Here is a 23,716-nt window from a genome sequence, read left to right on the forward strand (position 1 = left end):
ATTAGAATGAACACACGGAGTAGGAGGTAAGGAATTACTCAAGGAAAGCCGATTGATCCATCTAAGAAGCCGGATTCATCATCAAGACTGAAGATCTCCCTTCAATTTCCTTCAGGAGTTTTGAGTTTTCTTTATGTTTTGTTAACTTTATTTTTTTCAGATGTTTTCTTTCATAATTATGAACTAAACCCCCTAAATACCTAAGGGGAATGAAACCTAAGACGGATCTTGTGATTATTATCTGAATTGTATGATAAATATTTGACTTGTTCTTAATTATGTGCTCTTAATTCTTGTTTTAATATTCTAGGATATTGATTCAAGTTAATGCGCTTATTTAGAGGAGAAAAAGACTCTGTCTAAGAGTAAATTTGTCATAATTAAGCGGAGTTGATTGCACACCTAGAGGTAGAGTGACAAGATTGTGCCGGATTAGGGTGAAACCTAATAAGGGAGTCCATAGATCGAGTTAATGCAACACTAGGGTGTTAATTAGAAAGAGATTCCAATTAATCAACCTAGGGTTAGACGTTATTAGTCTCAAGAGAGATAATAATATAACTTAGGGATTTCTATGGATCAAGTCAAATGAATAAATCGTCTGATTCATAGTCAAATAACAAGTGAAGTCTAGGTGGATTTTTCCTTGGGTATTGTCTTAATCAATCGAGTTTTCCCAAAAAATTTTCCCCAATTTCTTCTCTGTGCACCCTTAGTTTAGTTAATTAGTTTAGATAAAAAAATCCCTTAATTTTTAGGCTAGATAATAAAAAGAAACTAGTACTCTTGGTTCCTTTGGGTTAGACAATCCGGTCTTACTAAAGCTGTACTACTGGTCGATAGGTACACTCGCATTCATCGTGATAATAGTTAGTTTCAAGAACGATTAATTATAAATTTTTACAACCTGTCACGAATATCATGTATCAAGTTTTTGGTGCCGTTTCCGGGGAATCGAAGATATTAGGAACACTCGATTTTTATTACTTTAGCCATTTTACTTTATTTGCAATTTAAAATTTTATTTTCTTTTCTAATTTTCTCTTTTATTCACTTCTGGTAGTTTTTTTTATATAGTGTATGACTAGAAGAAACCCGTCAGGACCATTACTTTTTGATAGTGAGATCGATCGCACAGCTTGCAGAAACTAGAGAGAAACAAGGAGAAGCTTAAGATACACAGAGGAAGACAAAGAGGGCGACACTTCAATCACAACCAAGGAGATGGTTGAAAATCAGGAAAATCCGCTACCTCCTGCGATTGCCGCTGATCCAGTAAATTAGAATCATGCTCCACGTACTATGTATGATTATGCTAAACCAAATTTAAAAGGAACTGAGTCGAGTATAGTTAGGTCTGCTATTGCTGCAAATAATTTTGAATTAAAACCTAACATGATTCAAATGATACAATAATTTGTTCAGTTTGATGGTTTGCAGGATGAGGATCCAAACACCCACTTGGCGAATCTTCTGGAACTCTGCGACACATTTAAAATCAATGGCGTCTCTGATGATGCCATTCGCCTTCAGTTGTTTCCCTTTTGATTGAGGAACAAAGCTAAACAGTGGTTGAACTCGTTACCATGAGGGTCAATCACTACTTGGGAACAACTGACCAAGAAGTTTTTACTAAAATATTTTTCGCCGGCTAAAATGGCTAAATTAATGAATGATATTTCTTTTTTTGTGCAGATGGATTTAGAAACACTCTAAGATACATGAGAGAGATACAAAGATCTATTGAGAAGGTGCCCTCACCACGGGATACCACTCTAGCTACAGGTTCAAACTTTTCACAATGGCTTGAATCCTTCAACTAGACAGATGGTTGACGCAGCCGCTGGTGGGACTATCAATAATCAGACACCTGAGGATGCTTATGAATTTATAGAAGATATTTCACTGAATAATTATTAGTGGCAAGTCATGAGGACAAAGCCAACGAAAGCAGCCGGCGTTTTTAACGTCGATGCGGTCACCATGCTCTCTAATCAGGTAGAACTTTTAAATAGAAAATTTGACGGTTTCCTTGGTTCTTCACAAGTTCACCCAGTAATGCAATGTAATGTAAGTGAAGGAGGAACGAGCAATTCCCTATAACAACACTTACAATGCAGGATGGAGGAACCACCCAAATTTCTCATGGGGAGGCCAAGGGAATCAAAGACCACCACCACCTCCAGGTTTCCAACAACCACCTTACCAATAAGAGAAAAGCCGAACCTTGAGGAGATGCTAACAAAATTCATCTCGGTGTCAGAAACTCATTTTTAGAATACTGAGACAGCACTTAAGAATCAACAAGTGTCGATCTAAGGGCTTAAAACTCAGATAGGCCAGCTCGCTAAATCGATATCTGAGCGACCACAAGGTAGCCTACCGAGTAACACTGAATCTAGCCCAAGAGAGTAGCTCAATGCGATTACCATTAAAGATGAGGAAGGGTTAGTTGCACCTGAACCAAAACCGAGGTAAGAAACTGTGGTAAGTAAAGGTAAATGTGAGGTGGACCACAATGACAAAAATAGGTAAGTAAAGAGTACAAACCACGTGTACCATACCCCAATACGACAAGGAAATACCACTCAGATAAACAATTCAGTAAATTCCTTAAAATTTTAAAGAAATTATATATTAGCTTACCGTTTATTGAGGCTCTATCGTAGATGCCGAACGTAGTCAAATTTGAAAGAAGCTTTTAGCAAATGAATGCAGTTTGCTCAGCCATTCTGCAGAATAAGCTGGCCAACAAATTGAAAGATCCAAAGAGTTTTACAATTCCTTATTTAATTGGTAGCTTAGATGTTAATAATGCCTTGGCTAATTTAGGGGCTAGTATCAACGTCATGCCTTACAAAATGTTTAAGCAACTAGGTTTTGGGAAACCCAAGCAAACTAAGATGAGCATTTAATTAGCAGATAAAACAATTAGATTTCCTAGGGGTATTGTTGAAAATGTACTCGTTAAAATTAACAAATTTATATTCCAAGTTGATTTCGTTGTTCTAGACATAAAGGAGGATAGTAACGTACCTTTAATTCTAAGGAGGCCCTTTTTAGCAACTACTAGAATGATAATTGATGTTGGTATAGGTGAACTCACACTTCGTGTGGGTAAGGAAACAATCATTCTTCAAGTTCGTAATTCAAGTAACACATCAAATGTCAAAGATGATTGTATAAATCGTACTACTAATACTGATCATGTAGTGAAACCTTTTTTGTAGAAAATAGGTTCGAAGGACCTATCTATGAAGAACGAAGGCCACAAATCGAGGAGCTAGATGAATGGTGGACACATAAACAAAGAACACACGATTACCAAAACCACGCCATGACGAGCTAAATTTTTCCCCAAATCAACTTAAGGTTGGAGACAAAGTGCTATTAGACGCAGCAGACCCTCATATTACCACTTCTGAACCGAATGAAGAAATCTCTCTTACGGTACTTAGCATTTTTCCATACGGTACAGTCGAGGTAATTCATCTCAAATTCGGCACGTTCAAGGTAAATAGTATTCGTCTTAAACCTTATGTTGATAAAATTGATAATAAGGATGAGGAGTGTAAACTCCTCGCACCACCATGACCATGCAAAGAGAGGTAAGTCAAGCTTAGACTCTAAATAAGCGCTTCTCGGGAGGTAACTCGAGAACTAACAGTATTAATTTCTTTAAAATTTTAGTTTTTAACATCTAATCACTAACTGAGTCGTTGAAACATAGGTGTTCTAATCTACATGGCCAGGCACACGGACGTGCCTTAGGTCGTGCTCACACCACGGGCGGAGACACAGTCGTGCGATACGGCCGTGTGAAAATAGGGTAAAATTTTTCCCCAACACGGGAAGCAATAAGTTGCCACGGCAGTTCGACGTGGCCGTGGGTGAACCTGTCAAAACAACACGGGCGTGTCACATGCCCGCGTCTAGAAACCGTGGTTGAAACTGAAAATTTAACAAGGGCGTGCGACACGTCCGTGCCCACCACCCGTGCTGAAGACTGATAAAACAACACGGGCGTGGCCCTATGTACACGGGCATGGGAGAAGTAAACAAAGTAGGACACGACCGTGCGACAAGGTCGTGTACACCAACACGCCCAAGGAACACGGGCGTGGGCCAAATCTTAGACGCGCCCAAATTTGAAAATCGCGAAACACACGGGCTAAAATTCCCTCCTCAGTACCGCCTCGTCCAGTCCACTGAGGAGGAGGATCCAGAGGACATTACTGATGATGTCCCCCCACATCATGAGGACCCACTGTCTCAGCCACTATCAATCCATTGTCTAGTTCATGCGGCGACTTCATAATCTCACATCTCTGAGCGCCTCACTCAATTTAAGCAGCAGTGTTTTCAGCGATTTGATCACATTAATGCTATTCTACATCAGATTTGTTAGCACCTTCACATCTTATCGCCGCCACCACCTCTCGAACTATATGGCGATGACGATATTTAATAACTTTTTATTTATTATTTCTATTTTCACTTTTGTCTTTATTTATCTTCTTTAAGTACTTTTTATTTTATTTTCCTTTAACACTATTTTATTTTTAGGTTTAATAATTTTTATTGAACAATTTATAGTTTCGGTAATTTCATTACTAGTAATTATGCTTCTCCATATTTCCTAAAGAGTTCTTGATTTTATCACAGTTATAAAGAGCTCCAAAGCTCATCACCACTTAGGAACTTGGAACTCCACTGGAAAAGGTTCTCCACGATAGCCACGTTCTGCCCGACCAGCACAATAAACTCTTCGTTGGACACTGTGGTTGTGGAACCCAACCTCTACCACCATTGGAGTATCCTTCTCCAATCTTATCATTGCATTGGCCGATTATTCTCCATAACTCCAATTCAAGGAGTCCATTAATTATTCAGAAAGTTTCCTTTCTCTCCCTATTTTATGATCTTATATCTATATTTTTCATTAAATCTAACTTTGTACATTGAGGACAATGTACATCTTAAGTGTGGGGGATTATTTATCTCATTATCAAAAAAATCCCTGAATTTTGTCTTATTTTCATGTGATCTTCTCATATCATTATTAAAATGAATTTTGATTAATTTATGATTTTTATTGATATGTCTTGAATTAAAACAAAGGCATTCATGCATTGATTGTTTAAACTTTAAGGAATTAGAGAATCAAGCATGATAAGTTGATTTTTAAGAACTAATTTTTTTTAGGTTAATTCCCCAAGTTTAGGTATTATCTTGAGTTAAAATTCACAGGTTTAAACATCAAAAAGCCATAATTCTTGTGAGATCTTGAGCCTTTAGAGCATTTATTATTTCTTTCATGCTCACTTTTATTGTTGCTTTGAGTGCGTCAATATTGAATTGTCTTGATTATGCATATCAATACCACACCATTTGACTTGATATGTTTAACCCACATACTCCATAAAAGCCTACCTTCACAATTAACCCCTAGTGAACCCCCTTGAGCCTAACAAACCATTCATTGATTTACCCTCAACATTAACCCTTAACCCATTATTGTTGAAATCCCCTAAATTAATTCAATCTCTATTTTTGTTGAGATTTGATTTGAATAAATTGCTTAGCTATGTTTTATTTTGTATAGATAGCCTATGTTATTTGACTTGTTCTTAAAAAAAATACAATACATACTTATATATTAGTAGTAATTCGTCATTTTTTGAGCTTAAGTGTTAATTTCATATTCTGAGAAGAAGCTCACTTGTATTCAATTAATGATTATTATTTTTCTAGTTAGGTAATTTTTCAATTTAATCTCGATTTTAACCTTTTCTTTCAGCTTGTGACCACACACTCTAACCAAAGCCACGTTACAACCCTTTAAAGACCTTTTGATTGACGTATCATCTCACTATATGTAGTGGTGGAGATTTGATTTTCATGCAAGCCTATGGTAATAACTTTTCATATTGACTAATGAGTGCTTCATTTATTGTCCTTAAACACCTTGAGTGATTTGAGTGAATCTTTAGTGAGGATGTTAAACTTTGTGATAATCTAAATCAAAGGTAATCACTTAAATGATGGGAGACATCTATCTTTTCGTGATAAAATGCTCAAATTGGAATGTTTGAAACTTTGATGTTCTTCTAGTTGAATTCTCAATGTTTGATTACTTATGGTTTATTTTGAGATATTATCGATAGGGATTATAAGTTGAGAAGAATTTATTTTAATTGTGAGTTGAAGATTTTGATTGAGGACAAGCAAATGCTTAAGTGTGAGGGTATTTGATAAACCATAATTTCTACATATTTTTATCCAATGCTTAGCATATTTATGGATGATTTCTCCTTATATTTGGTGAATTCGATGCTCCTAATCCTTTAATTTCATGTTTTATACTTAGGTGAGCATAGGAGAGTAAAAAGAGCAAGAAACGGGCCCAAAACGGAAAAAATGAGCCAACATGGGAAATCAACACGGCCTAGACTTCCTCACACGGGTAGGCCACATGGCCATGTCCACTTGGAAGAATCGAAGCATGACTCACATGAGTAGACCACACGTCCGTGCCTATTTAACAGCCTTGACCACGGTCTGAAGCAATCGTACACAGGCGTATCCCTGTCGAACCCAAGTGTAGTCCTATTCGAAAAAGGCCACTTTTGAGGGCTCTTAGGTATTCTAAAACCTTTTTAAACACCTGAGGAGGCACTTAGAATGAACACACGGAGTAAGAGGCAAGGAATTACTCAAGGAAAGCTGATTGATCCATCTCAGAAGCCGAATTCATCATCAAGACTGAAGATCTCCCTTCAATTTCCTTAAGGAGTTTTGGGTTTTCTTTATGTTTGTAATCTTTATTCTTTTGAGATGTTTTCTCTCATAATTATGAACTAAACCCCCTAAATACCTAAGGGGAATGAAACTTAAGATGGATCTTGTTATTATTATCTGAATTGTATGATAAATATTTGACTTGTTCTTAATTATGTGTTCTTAATTCTTGTTTTAATATTTTAGGATATTTATTCAAGTTATGCACTTATTCAGAGGAGCAAAAGTCTCTATCTAATAGTAAATTTATTGTAATTAAGCGGAGTTGATTGCATACCTAGAGATAGGGTAACAAGATTTTACTGGATTAGGGTGAAACCTAATAAGGGAGTTCATAGATCGAGTTAATGTAACACTAAGGTGTTAATTAGAAAGAGATTTCAATTAATCAACCTAGGGTTAGACGTTATTAGTCTCGAGAGAGATAATAATATAACTTAGGGATTTCTACGGATCAAGTTAAATGAATAAATCGTCTGATTCAGATTCAAATAACAAGTGAATTCTAGGTGGATTTTTCCTTGGGTATTGTCTTAATCAATCGAGTTTTCCCAAAAGCTTTTCCCCAATTTCCTCTCTCTGCACCCTTAGTTTAGTTAATTAGTTTAGATAAAAAAATCCCTTAATTTTTATTCTAGATAATAAAAAGAAAGTAATTACTAGTACTCTTGGTTCCTTTGGGTTCGACAATCCGGTCTTGCTAAAGCTATACTACTGTTCGATAGGTACATTTGCATTCATCGTGATAATAGTTAGTTTCAAGAACGATTAATTATAAATTTTTAAAACCTGTCACGAATATCACGTATAAGTAGGTTCTTAGAGCTCATTATATGTGGTTTAGTTCTAAAGAAAGGGTACCTGAACCAATAGATTCTTTGATCCTCACCCATTATAGGCTCATACGGACCGAGTTTAGTTCAGGGGAATACATTTCCCTATGGCTATAGAGGTGAAGATCTCACAAAGACATAGGTACGGATGTATCCCAAAAATGATCCACGATCCTATACGGAGGTGAAGACCTCATGAAGGAATAGCTTCTCACTTCCACTTAAGAAGGGCAAAATCGAACAATTATGCAATGCGATATGCAGAAATATACCAAGAGACTCGAACCAATAAAGCAAACATATTATTATGTAACAAAATGATGAAGACTCAATTTACCACAAAAATAAATAAAGGATTGAATTGAAATTAAAATGAAATTTAGAGCCTAAATTATAATAAAATAAATGCAAAAAAGGACTAAATTGAAGTTTAAATGAAATTTGAGGGCCCAAATTGTAAAAAAAGAAGAAGAATAAATGACCAAACTATAACACGCGAAAAAAGGCAGGGATAAAATGAGAAATTATCCCAAACCTTGGGACACGTCTCAGTCCCTAAAAGGTCAGCAATTGAAGACTAAATTGAATTAAGCAAAAAATTAAATGGTATAATTTCTAAAAGAAGAATAAATAGAATTAGGACCTAATTAAAAACAACTTAAAAGATGGAAGGACTAATAGCGCAATTAGGCTATTTTTCAAAAATACGCAGATACTATTAAAGGACTGGTTCGAGTTTTAGGTTTGGCCCTAAAACGAAGCCATTTTAAGGTTAAAAGAAATAGGCCAAAACGGCGCCGTTTCTAAGCCCTATTTAAGTCAAAATTTCTTCAAAAAAATTTATTCCTCCACTGTTTAAAAAAAACTTCTTTCCCTCTACTTTTTTCTCTAAAGTGTTCTTCAGATCCGGCCATAAGTGCCGCCATGCTCCGCCACAGCCACTTATCATCTGCGACTGTGACTGCTGTCCTCGGTGGCCGGATTTCATAAAAAGAGCCCTTTTTGGCCATTTTACCTTCCTCAACCCAGATCGATAGCCAAAATCTCCCAGAAAACACAAAAATACCAAAAAGAGCAAAGAAACCTTTCGATTCTTGGTCTCCCCTGATGCGACCCTTTGGCAAACCCTAAAGGATTTGGTGGTCTTTCAAAACGGAAGGAGACGGCAACGACAAAAAAGGTAAAAGTTTCCTTTTTATTATTTTATTATTTATTTTTGCAATAAAAGATAAAAAAACCCAAAGAGTCACCTTTTTTCGTCTTGTTCATATCCAATTTCAAATTATTTCTTTCAAAAAAAGGGCTTTATAATTTGTTTCTTTGGTTTTTTTATAGCCGGTTTTACATATTATTTTTTTATTTTTCTAATTTTTTGTATTGTTATTGCGTGTGTTGCTTCTTCTTTGTAGGGGTGGTTGGCTGTGACAGAGGCTAGGAGCGGCGCTGACATGGGAGGAGCGACACACAAGTATCAGATTAGGGTTTCTATTTCTGAAAATTTTTTAGGCTTTTGTGCCATTTGGGCCTTTAGGTTTTTTTGTTTTGATTTGGGTCATTTGGTTTGTCATTTTGGGTTAGGGTTTCTTGTTTTAGGCTGTTTGTAGTTGTAAATTTGGGCCTAATGTGTAATTGGACTTTGAAACTGTTAATTTTTTTTATTTTTTGTTACTGTTTAGGGTTTGGACAAAATTGAGCCCTTACAACATATTTATTATTTGATTTTATAAATAAAAGAGTTATTAATTAAAAAGATTAATTAAAAATAAAAAAATTGAAACAACATGAAATAAAAAATACAAATGTGCTTAAAAGAAAAAAGTTTTTAAAAAAAATAATTTTGGACTTTTTATTAAAATTAGGGCCAAAACCAACTGAGTTGTACAAAAACTTTAAAAGAGAAGCAAACTAATCTAAACTCTAAAAAAAAACAAAAGCCTATATATACTTAGCCTAAGAAAATAAGAACATCTTAAAAGCCCAATCAAGCCCCATTTCGATATCCCCAATGCCCACCCTCCAAAATACGAGCCTTTTCCTATTCTTCAGATAATCTATTGTCCAATGCAGTCCCCAAGACCCATCTATTGATGATATTGTTTCTATGTCAAAACATATTCTCGAACCTTTCCCCTCTTTCAAGTAGTCTTGGCCTCGATTCATCCCAATACCCCTCATCTACCCCCATACTCCTTTTGATTTCCCTTCCAAATTAAATCCCAGAATAGGATTCACCTGTTACCCCTCTCAGGGTTGTGAAAATTTCTACTCTCCATCATTTACTCCACCACCATGATCTTTCCCACCAATTCTGTTCCCAAAAGGATCTCTCCTATCATCTTCTCTCAACCAAACCCTAGTAGTTGTAATTGCCTTTTTTCTTGGCGCCCTCAAATACAAATCCCAACCCAATTTAATTTCTTAACCTTTAGTTGTCACCCTCAATGTAACACTCATTAACCCCATCCCATCACCGGAACAACACTACGAAGTATTACTGGTCATCACAGTACATTTACACGTACAACAAGAATAAATGTAATACTGTACATCTTAATATACTTTTAATGGGCCTTTAGTACTTAAAAAGTATATTTTAAACAAATCGGGGCTCGATCAGAAGCATAGAAAATTTTTCGTAAAATTTCAAAGTTTCTCCCTATGAACAGTACCACATGCTCCTGTGGTCTAGGGAACACACCCATGTGCCCTTTTTAACATGCCCGTGTTCTCTACCCGTGTAACTCTCTGTCAATTTATTCATGGCTTACTAATTTCACACACCCGTGTGCTCAGTCTGTGTGGCAATCTGTTTATAGCATTTTAGGTGTAGGGGACACACGGCTTAACAACATGGCCGTGTGCTAGCCGTGTGTCTCACACGGTCTGTTCACATGCCCATGTGCCAGGCCGTGTGAACTCAAAATGAGCCTTTAATCACAAACTTACCAACCCTGCAAAACTCTAGTTTTGAGCTAGCAATTTTCTTAACTTTCAACAATAAATCATCCAACCAATGTACCCTCATTGGTACCACAATTTATGTCAAATATACTAGATCATCACAACAATCAAACGTACCTAGATTTAAATGTAACAAACATATTCCATATCATAGTTCAACATTTTTAATGCCATTTACTATTATGTATAAAACAACAACGTAATAACCTAGGTACATGCCATTTTATCAAAAAGAAAGGTACTTCACCACTTTGATGTTCGGGATTGACTTGGATGTTGAGTCCTTAGCTCTTTAGTATCTAATTCTACGCACGGAAACAAGACCGTACGCTGAGTATACACTCAGTGGTATTTCTATAAACTTAAGCATTAATAAATTATTAATACAATTAACCTTAAACTTTTACTTTCTTGATCTTAAGGTTTGTTTACTCATCTTTATTTCTTAACCTTTAAATGTTGTTAAACAATTCTTTACACATTTCGTATCATTCAATACTTTCAATAATCATATATCAGTATGTCTTTATATTCGCTAACAATCAACATTCAGTTGTAATCGTATAATCGATAGCAATCAGTCTACAGTACCTTTATTTACCATTATTAACATAACTCGGACCTGGACGGATACACGGATCCAACCCACACACCGGGATATCAAACAGTGTTTCTTCGGCAGAAGCCGAAATACACCGTAAGGTTAACAGTAACAGTAACAGTAACAGTCAGGTACGGAGTACCTCTTCGGAATGAATCCGGAACAGTAACAGTAGTCGACACTTATAGTGTATTATCGACACACAGTCAGAATATCCCTGTACACTTCCAATCCTATGGCATGCCAACTATATCCGACTAGCCCGACGCTGTTAATAGGGTATTCAAATCATTTCGTTTTAACACAGAAACAGTAACAATTCTCATCACATCATTCATCATATATATTAACTACTTAAAAATAGCAATTACATTTATTAAATTATTAAGCATAGTTTATAGAAATACAAACCGTAATTCTCGAGTTTACTCGATATCCTCGTTCACTTTCTCCTTTCCCTTTTTCGATGACGTTTCCGGTGCTACGTTAGCTACATAAGAGTTAACATTTAAAATTATCAATGTATGTTATTTAATAACACATTCTTTATTTTCCATATAACTTTCACACAAATTCCATTTTAGTCCTATCACCATAACTATTCTTTCTCTACAAATAAATCTTATATTTTCATTTAATACTTACTTTAAATAAGGTTCAACTTCTAAATTTCATCTTAAAACATAAATTCTGAAATCCCTTCAATTTAATCCCTACTATGTCAAAATTTATTTCTCTTTTTACAATTCAATCCTTCTCCCACTTCTAACTTGAATTGCTATCAATTAAACCCATAATACTTCAATTTATACAACTTAATCAACATCTAAAAATTCATTAACTTTCTAATTTTCAACATAATTCATATAGAACTTTGTCTTAGGATTCCAAAAACATTAAAATTACAAGAAAATGGATCAAATTGACTTACCAATTAAGCTTGAAATCTTAAAACCCTAATTTTCCCTTTTTCCTTCTTTCTTTCCCTGCTCATTTGTGCCTTTCTTTTTTCTTTTTCTTTGTTTTTATTTCTTTTATTATTTTTTATTTAATTAATATATAATAATATAATATAATATAATTTACTTATATTATAAGTAAATACTTAATAATTACATATATATGTTTAATACTAATTCCACATGTATTTCACTATTACCACACACTTGTCACCTTATGGTTTAATTGTTAATTTAGTCCCTTAGCTTTTCTTTAGTCTATAATTAGACTTTGATTCGTTATTCAATCTAGTCCTTATACCTAATTAACCTTATTTAAGCTAAATTTACCTAATTAAAATCTAATTAACCTCTCACTTAACTTCATAAATATTTCTAATAAATATTTACGAATCTAATTTTCAAAATCGAAGACCCAAAAACTCACTTTTTCGATGACCTTAAAATTTAGGTCGTTATACTCAAAAGGTAAAAACTATCTCCATACCCAAGACGACTACACAAAAAATAGAAGAGAGTCAATTTTTCATACTGAAACCTAGCATATAATTGCTTACCAATCGATGTTATCAATTTTTTCCTCCTTTTTAATGGGACCCTCACATCCGCAAGAACTCGCACTCTCATATAGTTTTGATAACCCTTGCTAATTTGCTTCGCATCATATTCAACAAAAGACCAAATAAATGCTCTGAATTGTTTAACAACTGCCTCTAACGTCATACCCGACGGTAAATCATGAATCTGAACCCAGAAAATGAAATATATCAAAAGTACTTCCATTAGGTCCTCGTTTACCAATAGCTTACAAAAAACCAACATATGATTATTAAAAGTCCACGGAGCACCATTAATCACCTATTGATATCCACCTCATGATAGAACTTGAACATGAACATCTTCTCTCCTAGAATTGTAATTACCATTCCGGCAATAGGATACCATAAATTGGCCAAGGTATTCATCATGGTTGAAAAGTGCACCATACTTGCTGTTAAAACACCCCACCAAGCAAAAAGTCTAACACGATTCCTCCTCCTTCAGTCCCTCTTCCACTGCCCATGCCTTCTCATCTCAATCATCGATTTTCAAGCCCGTTATACCGTCTTCCATAATCAAACTAAAACTTTCGGCCAACAAAAGCAATTTCTTTATCAATTTACTCTTTTTCTACCTATCAACATAATAGAATCAAGCACCAAAACCCTGAGAAAATTAGAGTCCTACTTAAAACATGCCTCACTAGTAGACATACTTTTAAAGGGAACATGCCAGTACGGCAAACTTATACAATTTTTAACTTAGCTATTAATCATCCTTGTATTTAAATTCAAATAAGTGAGTTTTTTTATCAAACCATTTGAATATCTTAAAAGAAGAATTAAAATTGAGACTTAAGATGAAATCACTATTATTTAACCATTTCACCAAAAGAATTAATGTGTTAAAATATTAATTAAAAATAAAACAAAAACTTGAAACAACATAAAATAAAAAATACAAATGTGAGTAGGGGAGGAATTGAACTTGAGGCTCAAGGATAAAACCACTAACATTTAATCATTTAACTAAAAGAGTTTATGTGTAAAAAAACGCGTTCTGTAAGTAGTTCTTTTTCAGAAAACGCGTCCTACACACTTTTGGCTGAAAACACGTTCAATAGGATGCATTTTCTATTTCTCTCTCCAGAATTTGCCTATTTACCTAAATATCGTAGAAATCAACCGAAAATCCTAATTTTTTTAAACTTATATTCTTAAATTTTGGCCAAAACAAAACATGTGAGAATTTTTAAAAATATTTTCATTAAAAATGTGTTGCAAAATTAGAAAAAAGGTTGTAAACAAAGGTTTTTAACTTTTAAGTTTAATCAATAAATTGACACTAAATCAAGTTTATATAAATGTAAACATAATATTTTTCAATAATTTTTAAATATAAAATACTACAAAATTTTATCATCTATCTTAACAAAACCTTTCCAACATCATTATGAACTCCTTAATCGTGCTTTCCCCGAGCAACCGACCTCCTGCTGATGGCAACTTGGCCTCTTTCCTCCTTGAGATCATCATCATTCTCCTCTTTACCTCATCCGGTTTAATAACACTCTTAGCCATTTTTGGGGGTAATTTGATGTATCTAAGGAGCTGCTCCGACAGTGACATATCTAAGAACTTCAGAAACTTTACCACCCTCAAATTTGGAGTTTTGAGGAGGGAACGACAGCCCTATGATGGCATGGTTCATCAACATCTAGTAGGGTTAATGAGGCAACAAGAGATGGATTGGACCATGACCTCAAACTTGTTGGGAGACATTACTCTAGGATCGGAAACAATGAGGTTTCGAGAGAAAAAAAAGAAAATTTAGATAAAAAAAACTTTACAGAAGGAAAATTAATATTAGAGATGAAATTTGATGAAAAGTATTTTGGATGAGAAATATGGAAAAAAAAGATTGAATTGTAAACTCAAAAAAGTTAGAGGATTAAAGTGTAAATTTGACTAAAAGAGAAATATAATTTATTATTTATTTTTTTTACATGAGAATAAAATTGTCGTGTGCATTGGTGTGATGAAAACCACTTTTGGGATCATATTGAAAAATGTTTGAAAGTATGAGACTAAATCGTAAGTTTTTTTATTTTTGCCAAGAAAAGGGAAAAATATAATTTTTACTATTCTAGGATTTTTTATTAAGATTTTGATGTGAATTATGAAATTTAAATTTGATAAATACCTATTATTAAAAAGTTTAACATACTAATAATGAATATTGATTTGATAGATATTTATAGTAGTGTAGGTTTGAATATCCTGAAGATGAGAAGAGATCCAAAGACTATGTGCTTGTCACCATGTAGCGTTTTGCATACAAGGGCTGGATAAAGCTATTTGCATGTGCTTTGGTTCAAATTTCCAACTTCATTATTATTTAGGTCATGTAAACCTTTATTTTACCTTGCCATCATTCTTTATTAATGCGTTGCTTGGTAATGATTTTATTGACGTTATATATGAGTTTACAATGTTTCAAAGTTTAAATTTTATGGGTTATTTCAATTTTAGTTGTGAAATGATTTTTTATTACAATATTTATTATAAATTTCTTTGATTTTGTTAGATTTTTATTTTAATTTAATTACAACTAAATAATATTATTTTTAAATAAATAAATATGTCTTTAATATTTTTGTTGCCTATTTTTATTACTAAAATTTAACAATAATAATGATATCGTTACGTATAAACTTTTGAAATAAAATATTATGGTTGTTAAAATTAACTTTACATAATGACTAAATAATGATGTTGTGTAACATAAAACGGATCCAATTATTGTGATGTTTCACATTAATATTTCGAAGCTATATAAATATGGTTACATAAAAGTGTTAACAACTATATTATAATATAAAATATTTCACAACCACATTTTATGGTTGTTAAAATAAATTTTTGACAATGACATACAGTTATTTGCGTAATGTAATACACAATCAATTAAAATAGCATTTCAAAATAATATTTGTTAGCTAATAGTATTATTGTTATGTAAACAATATGGCAAGCATATATTATAGTTGTTAAAATAATTTTTTGGAAAATGTCATTTAGTCGTTGCGTAATGTAATACACGACCAACTAAAATATTGTTACAAAATAATATTTAACAACCATCATATTATAATCACGTACAAGATTTAACATCAGAATTTATATCGTTAGAAATACTATTTTGCTAATAGATAGTTGTTGCGTAATAATTTAAAATAATTTTATTGCAACTAAAATATTTTTTACACAAATACATTAAAGCATTGCTTAAAAAATATGATATTTGAAAATGGAAAAATTCATTGTAATACATATAGTTATCGAAAGTATACGCAACGACCCTGAAATAACTTTTGGTGTTTACAATAATTTTAACAACAATAATACAGTCTTTAGTAACTACTTTGAACATTGAAAATTACCATTTTTTATTGCAGTGAGCACATTTGAAGGTAAACATGCTAAAGAAAGATAATAGTAATACCAGTCCATTAAAATCAAATACCGAATAATCTCCAAATGATTAAGCATTCTAATTAATGCCATCTTATATGAAACTTAGTTCACATCAAAACATGGTCAACTAATAGCAGAATGCTTAATGCTGGCATTCCACCCAAAAGTTTCACAAAATATATTTATTTTTTCGAGTATTTACAACCCAAGTGATTTACCATTTGAATATCAGATATTACAAACCTAGTGCTTAATGCTGATTCGTAAATTTTAAAAACAAAAGTTTGTCATAGTCCCAGTCAATCAAACTGAGACAACCTTGGATAAGGAAGATGAATCTGGCCACGGGTATGCCATCTTGAAGGGAGTTAGTGACCATGGTGCTGCAACGAGGGTGGGGTTGATTTAGACGTGATCATGACTCATGAGGCCTTGAGTTATCGATATTTACCACAGACGGGCCTTGTGAAATCCACGATATTGGCCCATCACCCGTAAACGGACCTGAAAAAGTATTTTTTTTCCTCTACTTTTTATTACTTCAAAAGCTATTCCTACCAACATTTTAACAATTTTCTTTTTTGATCATATTAATGATCTTCAACTGATCTGGAAAAATAAAAATTAAAAAAAAAAAAGTAGAAAGGATTTGTTCCATGGAATGGGTGAGATGTGAGCTGAATTTATTTATAGGATAAGATTTACAATACATAGATAGAAAGAAAAAAAATATACGAAAGGGGTGCAATTTCAGTGGCGGAATCCAAGGAGAAAAAAGAATAATTAAATGTGAAAGAAGAAGAATAAAAATCAATGGATGAGGTAGGTAATAGCCAGGGCAAGTAGAAGGAGAATGTAAGCAATTCCTTGATCAATGGCAGTACCATCGCTGGAAGGGGCAGGTGCAGGCGAAGAACCCAAGGTTTGGCCGTAACTGAGTTGCACAAGTGCAAATAACAGGAACCGGATGGCCGCTGGAACAACATGAAACTTCGTTGAACCCATCTTTAAAATAAAGTTTTTTGTTTTTTAATTGAAAGATACAAAAACAAGGGGCGAGTTTTGTGGGTGTGTTGGTGAAATTTTGAGGAATTTGATGGTATTTATAGTGGGTGGGACGGCAATTTCCTGGAAAGCGAGAGGTATAAAAAGTTGAAACTGATGGTGACCTTTCTGCGAACGCGTGGTGGACATCGGAAATTTTTGACTCAGGTTGGCTTGGTCTTGGCTGCTGCTACGTTAAAGAACAAAAGATTGACTAACCTTCCAAGGGTGGCTTGCCTTTGATGTTTCTAAAAATGTGTCTTTGGGCTAAGCCTAGCCCCATCAACCTGCCCTTTTACATTTCTTTCATTGTTTTTCTAAACCAATTCTTACTGCAATTCATATTCAGACTCAGGGTTTCAATAACCACCATATTAATTGAGTTAAAATTCAATTGATATTATTTTATTATTATTTTTATTTATACAATATATTTGACTAATAGAATTATTAAAAAAATTAATTTTAATAAAGTATTAAATATAAATATTATAATATTTTTTTCTTTTACTAGTTTATATGAAATGTTTAATTAAAACAATTAAAATAAATAAATATAGAAGGATTGAACTTAAATTTAATGAGAGTTTATTTATATATATTATTATGCTATTTATAATTCGATTGTTAAATAACTTTTATAAATATATTTTTTTAATATTAATTTTTTTCATTAACTTAATAAGTGTGAAAAAATTTAATTTTAAGAAAATCGAAATATTTATGCGTGTGATGAATTTTGCAATAATTGTGAATCTCAGATAAAGCCACGACAAAGGACACAATCGAGAGGTAATTGCATTTTGTACTCTCCACTTAAAAAATAGTATACGTTACATTAAAAAAGTAAATTAGTCTTTTTGATAAAAATTCTATCCATATCTACCGTTTAAAATTAGTCTATGTATGTCAATGTAAGGTACATATGGCACGTTACATATCATCATTCAATTATTTTATTAGCCACGTCAATTTTTAACATTATAAATAGATAAAATTTTTAATATAAAATTTAACACGTAAAAAATAATTTATTTATCTTTTAATTAAAAAATATAATCTAATGGACCTAACGTGTGAGGGGGGCTTAGACACTCTTAAAGCCAATAATGCTGTCAAATCTCACTAAAAGAAAAAGAACTTTTGGAGAATCATCGTGTATTTATTTTTAAAATTGTATTTCTGGTTAATGTGTAAAATTCACCTAATTTATTCTCATTTAAATTCAAATTAATTATGCTTTGGATTAATCTGGTATGACAAAAAAAAAACTGAAAACAGTAATAAATAACCTAAAGAGGCGCAATATTGATGGCAACAGATGTTTGTGGTGTGCAAATGTACTTGTTGACGAGGCTTTCATTTTACATTTCCACCCTCATCTCCCAACCGAACCCATGCCAATGTTCACACAGCGTCTAATATAAGCTATATACTCACTCATCACTTCAAACTTGCTTTTCATCTAAAACCCTAAACATGTTGTTTTTTACAATTAAAATAGTTCCCGAATACCAAAACACTTTTTCATAATTTAACTCCTTTATGTGTTCACACATCTTTACAATCTTATTATTTTAGGCCTATAGTTGTTCACATTTCAAAAAATTATTATATATATATTTTAAATTTGTGAATAAATATTAAAATTATAAATCCAGTTAAAAATGTGACATTTCTTTACACACCACTAACAAAGTTGCTAAATTGACATCATTTTAGAGTTATTTGTCAACAATTATCTTTATCCGAGAATAACTAACTTTATTTTCTAAATATGTATACCTAATCATAATCAAAATTTATAAATTTATCTACACTAGCCTTCCTGTTGGGAACAGAATGAAAGAGATGTTGATATGCTTTAACATAAAAGGACGTGGCAGCACCTGATTATGAAGTGGAATCATGGTAGGGAAAATATCGTTTAATTAGGTTAAGTGGACGTATGATATGAGTCAGCTGATGCTTTTGGACCACTCTCTTAACACTCGAAGAAGCTTTCAACGTAAAAGCAAAAGCTTTCTGGAATCTATCAAAACACTGCTTTATGCCCCAACCTTTACTTCCCCACCTCTCCTTATTCCTTCCTTTGCTTAATCGTTTCCCTCGTATAAAAAACTCTCACACCCACACCCATGCTTTGCTTTACAACCTCTGTTCACACACCAACACCAACATCATCATAATAATACCCAGAGTGAAAGGCTCAAGGGAGAGAAAGAAAACCAAAATGTGCCATGCAAACATTCCTTGTGGTGGCAAGCCAGCCTTGCTGGTACAACGCAGCTGGTTCCTTTTGCAGGCATCTATGGTGGCTGCCGACCATCATTCACCCAGGGTGGCTAGAGGCACTGGTGGATCCACTGGTTCCATGAAGTGGTGTATGTGTTCACCTACAAAACACCCGGGGTCTTTTCGATGTAGGCACCACCATGCAGATTATGTGTGGGGTGGTCGATTCATCACCAAGAAATGACTGCACCACTATTCCTAGAACTTGTGTGGGAGAGGGTCTGGTAGTATATAATGTAACAAATGGTTTCAACTTTCAACTATTTCATCACATATACGGCTTCTCCTTCCTAGATATTTCCTTTCTTATTTTTTTTTTCCTTGTGAAATCTGTTTCTTGCCCCACTATTGCTATTTCCCATGATACCTACGCTTCAACTCCCAACCCTTTTCTTGATACAAGAATTCAATGAAACGAAGGAAAACTGTAGAAATCTTTGCAATCTAGTACCTTTCTGATTTGATCTAACAATTATCACCCTTATCTTTGAACATCGTAGTAATTTCTTCTGGCTGTTGGTCTATCCAATTCAACAAAAATATTAAACAATTGATACCCTCCAAGCCTCTTCACATGAGAATTTATATTTAAAGAGCTACAACTGCAAGACATCTATTATGTTCTTATTCAGCATGGAGGAAACCAACTACAGAATAGTATTAGCCTATCCGTGCAAGCTCAAATCCAAATTCTAAATTCAATTGCATCTCAATATTTATATAATTATAAGGTAAGCTGCAGAAAACTTAGCTAAATATACCATTTTCATCCAATCATGCTTTTACAACTGCTAGTTATATGTACTTACTAGTGGAATGCACATAAGTGTACTTTGGGGCCTGAACTAAACTATGTTCATTTACATTACATGTACAGTATCATCAAAGAGAAACCAAATCACAGCAGAATCCGAATCTGTTTCCCACTTCTAGTACATCTATTGGAGCACTGTCCACCACATTACTGCAAACCACAAGCCATTATAGGATTATCAGTCAATGTATCTTTCATAGAAAAAGTAGGCATTCAGGTTTTGAAGGGAAGACTTTTCATATAGATCACAAGCAAACTAAAACTAGTCTTAGCAAGGTACATATGAAAAAGAAGGGTAAGAGGCCTTGTTATTCCATATTATACAATTTTATTTCATACAAAAACTAAAAACCAAGGATCAACGCTGTTCCCTACCTCTTTTTCCGCTCTATGCAAACAGAAAAAAGAAAATGATTTGAAACTCTTTCTGCACCATGCTAATCGCTGAGCCAATGTACAACAGCAAAACTTAATCCAGCTAATCAAGACAATATTGATTAGGACAACAGACTATAGTTTATGTTGGCATTTAATGTCAAAGAGCAGGGAACTTCAAAATCAAAACGATGACATATCTCACGGTACATTATTGCAAGTTTAGTGCATGCAAGTTTATCAAGCAGTACCATATATCCTTAGAGCTAGTATCTCCTAGCACTCAGGTTTACACCTCTAGGAGATTAATGCTATGTTTGGTGGGAGTATTATTTTTTCACCATATTTTAATGTATGAGTTAGCAATAAACTAACTTCAATTGGCAATTTTTAGTCACTCACATGACTTGTTTTTGGAAAAGAGGAAGAAATGTTTTTGCTTATTTTGAATGTCTTATTTTTTTTTACAAAAGTTTTTATTCATCCTTCTAATTTCAAGCTTAAAATTGCACTGACTATTCTCTATTGTATGTCTAATTATTGTAATATATTTGTATAAAATAAGCTTATTCCTCATGTTATTACACTAGTAACCAAATGAGACATAATTGTAGTGCACAAGGAATAACAAAAAGTTGATTCCTCACCTCAGCATAGCAGTCTTGACGAACAATTGACTGGTTATTTCTATCCATGTACACCTCACATGACACTTTTGCCTGAAACATCATAGATTCAAAATCAAACATGGTTGAAGTACTGAGCATCCGCATTCATTGTGCAAAGTCAAGACTGAAGAATTCGTGACAATAAGCAAATATTAACTATTGCGTGCAAAACTGCCAAACCGCAATCCTCAGAACAGCAAAAGGAAAAACTGAAGGGGGGTTATGGACCATCTCCATTCACTACTAATATTTATTTTTGGATGCTTACAAACTTTTTATTTGCAACTAAATACTCAAGGCATACTAAAGTTATATGTATAACACTCATGAAAAGATTTCCGATAAGAGTACCGGTCAGGATTGTGATATTATAAACATCAATTTATCTATAGACTGATGCTAATGGGTCATAGAATAGACATCAACAATAAAGAAGAATCGGAAGCATGGAAGCGCTAATCCTTAGTGTTACTTCTGGACAATTTATCAACCAACTTGTTCACCATATCCTAGCAATGTGGGCCAAAATAGGCTTGCTTAGTGATTCTATCGCACCCAAAATTTTAACTACTTATAGTCATTAAATTATTGAACTTAGTTCCCATCTCAATCAGTTTCAATACGATCATGCATCAGCTAAGCATAGCTGTCTACAACAAGCCATCTCAATAACCCACCTACAGAGCCACTGCCTCCTACTAAAAGGAAGGAAAAAGCTTTTACTTCACAGAATTTCTGCTTGTTCTGTTGTTAAACAAAACATAAGTGCCTTTATATATTTATGCTTAAACTCAATCAAGTATGGGAATTGCAGAGGTCTCTTCACTCTTTTTTACCACAAACAAGCATCAATCTATATAACCTAGATTTTATACACTCCATAATCATGCTTATACCTCTAGTGACACAGCTCCAACAACTACAACAACCATCTAATTCTTTTAATCTTTACTGACCAACTAAATTCATTAGGAAGATAATTTCTCTCTTGATGGTTACATGTACCTACTTATTTTACCACCCACCTATGCAATCCTGGCTTCAGCTTCTTGTAAAAAGTAATTACTTTTCTTTTCTAGAGATATTAGTTACAGTGAAACAACTTTATTGAGCTCAAAACAGCATATATCCATTCAAATCAAAGAAACAGCATCAAAACCAAGTCATTAGAAATGAAACAAAAAAGTTGAAAACTCAACCCCATCCAAAGTGTAGTGCAGTAACACGCATTATCTTTTTCTCTAAACATCCATTAGTAAGAAGTGACGGAATCCAGAACATGACTGTAACTAAGAAACAATATGCCCCATGATGCTGGTGGATCCACATATAAGGTTATTAAACAACAATCATGTTCAATCTAATCATGAAACATTAGTTTTTTTTTTTTTAGGGATTTGCCCAGGGTTTCTTTCAAACAGCAATTCATCATTACCTAATAAACTCATTGACTAATTGATGAAGAAGAATAAAACCCAAACACTAGAAATGGGAAGAAAAGTTAAAATTACAAAATATACGTTCCAAACAAAATAAACCATCGAATTGATTGCAGAATCAAATTCAAGGGAGAAAAAGAGAGAGAAAGGGATGACCTTGAGGGGAACTTTGAAGAGAAAAAGACCAAGATCTCCATCAACCTTAGTATTAGTATCAAAGGGAATAACCCCTTTAGCCCAATCCGAAAGTAAATAAATTACATCATGAACAACCTCAAACCCGTCCAAATCGAGTGTGGCGTTCACGTACGAGCTCCCTCTGGCTCGGACGCGCCCACCTTCCGAACTCACCAGTCCCAGTTCCCTCCCTCTATACCCAACCGAAACGACAAGCTTATCATAGTCCAAAGAAAAAAAGTCCCTGTTACGGACCCTGATGGTCAAAGAAAATGAGAGGTCGAGTGTGAGTTTGGGCGACGTGTTGACTCCTACGTGGTTGAGTTGGAGTCGGGCGAGTTCGAGAGTTGGATCGGAAGGGTAAAGCAAGAATAGGGCTGCAGAGAGGAGGAGGATGACGGAGGTGAAGGCGAGGCAGTGGCGGAGGCAACGGTAGTTATCGTTATGGCGGGGGTAATAGACGGGTAAAACGACGACGTTTTGATGGTTAGGGTTTGGAGAGAGACGTGAGTAGGGTACGGAGTAGTGTCGTAAATCCTGTTTCGACATTTTTGCTGTCCTCGTCGTCGGTGGTGCTATTGGCGGAGGTTGTCAATTAGAAGTGGGCAAAAGTAAGGAGTTGACCCGTCTTTGGTTTACCATATTGCCGTATGGTGTAATCACTTTCTCAATACTTTACCAAAATAAAGATATCATGAGTAATGATATTGCAGTTGTACAAATTCAAGATTGT

At 34.0% G+C, this 23,716-nt stretch overlaps 1 protein-coding gene and 1 non-coding gene across 2 annotated transcripts; both read right to left on the minus strand.

Annotated features, from left to right (window-relative positions):
• Nucleotides 1-1,662: 1,662 nt before the first annotated feature.
• LOC121231120 (small nucleolar RNA R71) lies at nt 1,663-1,769 on the minus strand. Its single transcript, XR_005929188.1, has one exon. It is a non-coding gene; the product is annotated as a small nucleolar RNA R71 (small nucleolar RNA).
• Nucleotides 1,770-20,247: 18,478 nt separating this feature from the next.
• LOC107962666 (uncharacterized) lies at nt 20,248-23,716 on the minus strand. The gene is made up of 3 exons (XM_016899136.2): nt 22,963-23,716; nt 21,347-21,418; nt 20,248-20,474 (listed from the first exon to the last, which is right to left on the minus strand). Exons 1-3 carry the CDS (start codon nt 23,530-23,532, stop codon nt 20,472-20,474), a joined length of 645 nt encoding a protein of 214 aa, XP_016754625.1. The 5' UTR covers nt 23,533-23,716; the 3' UTR covers nt 20,248-20,471.

The sequence above is a fragment of the Gossypium hirsutum genome, chromosome A06 (assembly GCF_007990345.1).
Source record: "Gossypium hirsutum isolate 1008001.06 chromosome A06, Gossypium_hirsutum_v2.1, whole genome shotgun sequence".
Taxonomy (NCBI): domain Eukaryota; kingdom Viridiplantae; phylum Streptophyta; class Magnoliopsida; order Malvales; family Malvaceae; genus Gossypium; species Gossypium hirsutum.

Bases quoted from the DNA above. Each gene is read 5' to 3' on its own strand.
- LOC107962666 (XM_016899136.2), bottom strand. From the start codon at position 23,532: ATGTCGAAACAGGATTTACGACACTACTCCGTACCCTACTCACGTCTC. The intron at 21,419-22,962 runs GTCATCCCTTTC...ATGATGTTTCAG, and splicing joins TCTTCAAAGTTCCCCTCAAG to GCAAAAGTGTCATGTGAGGT.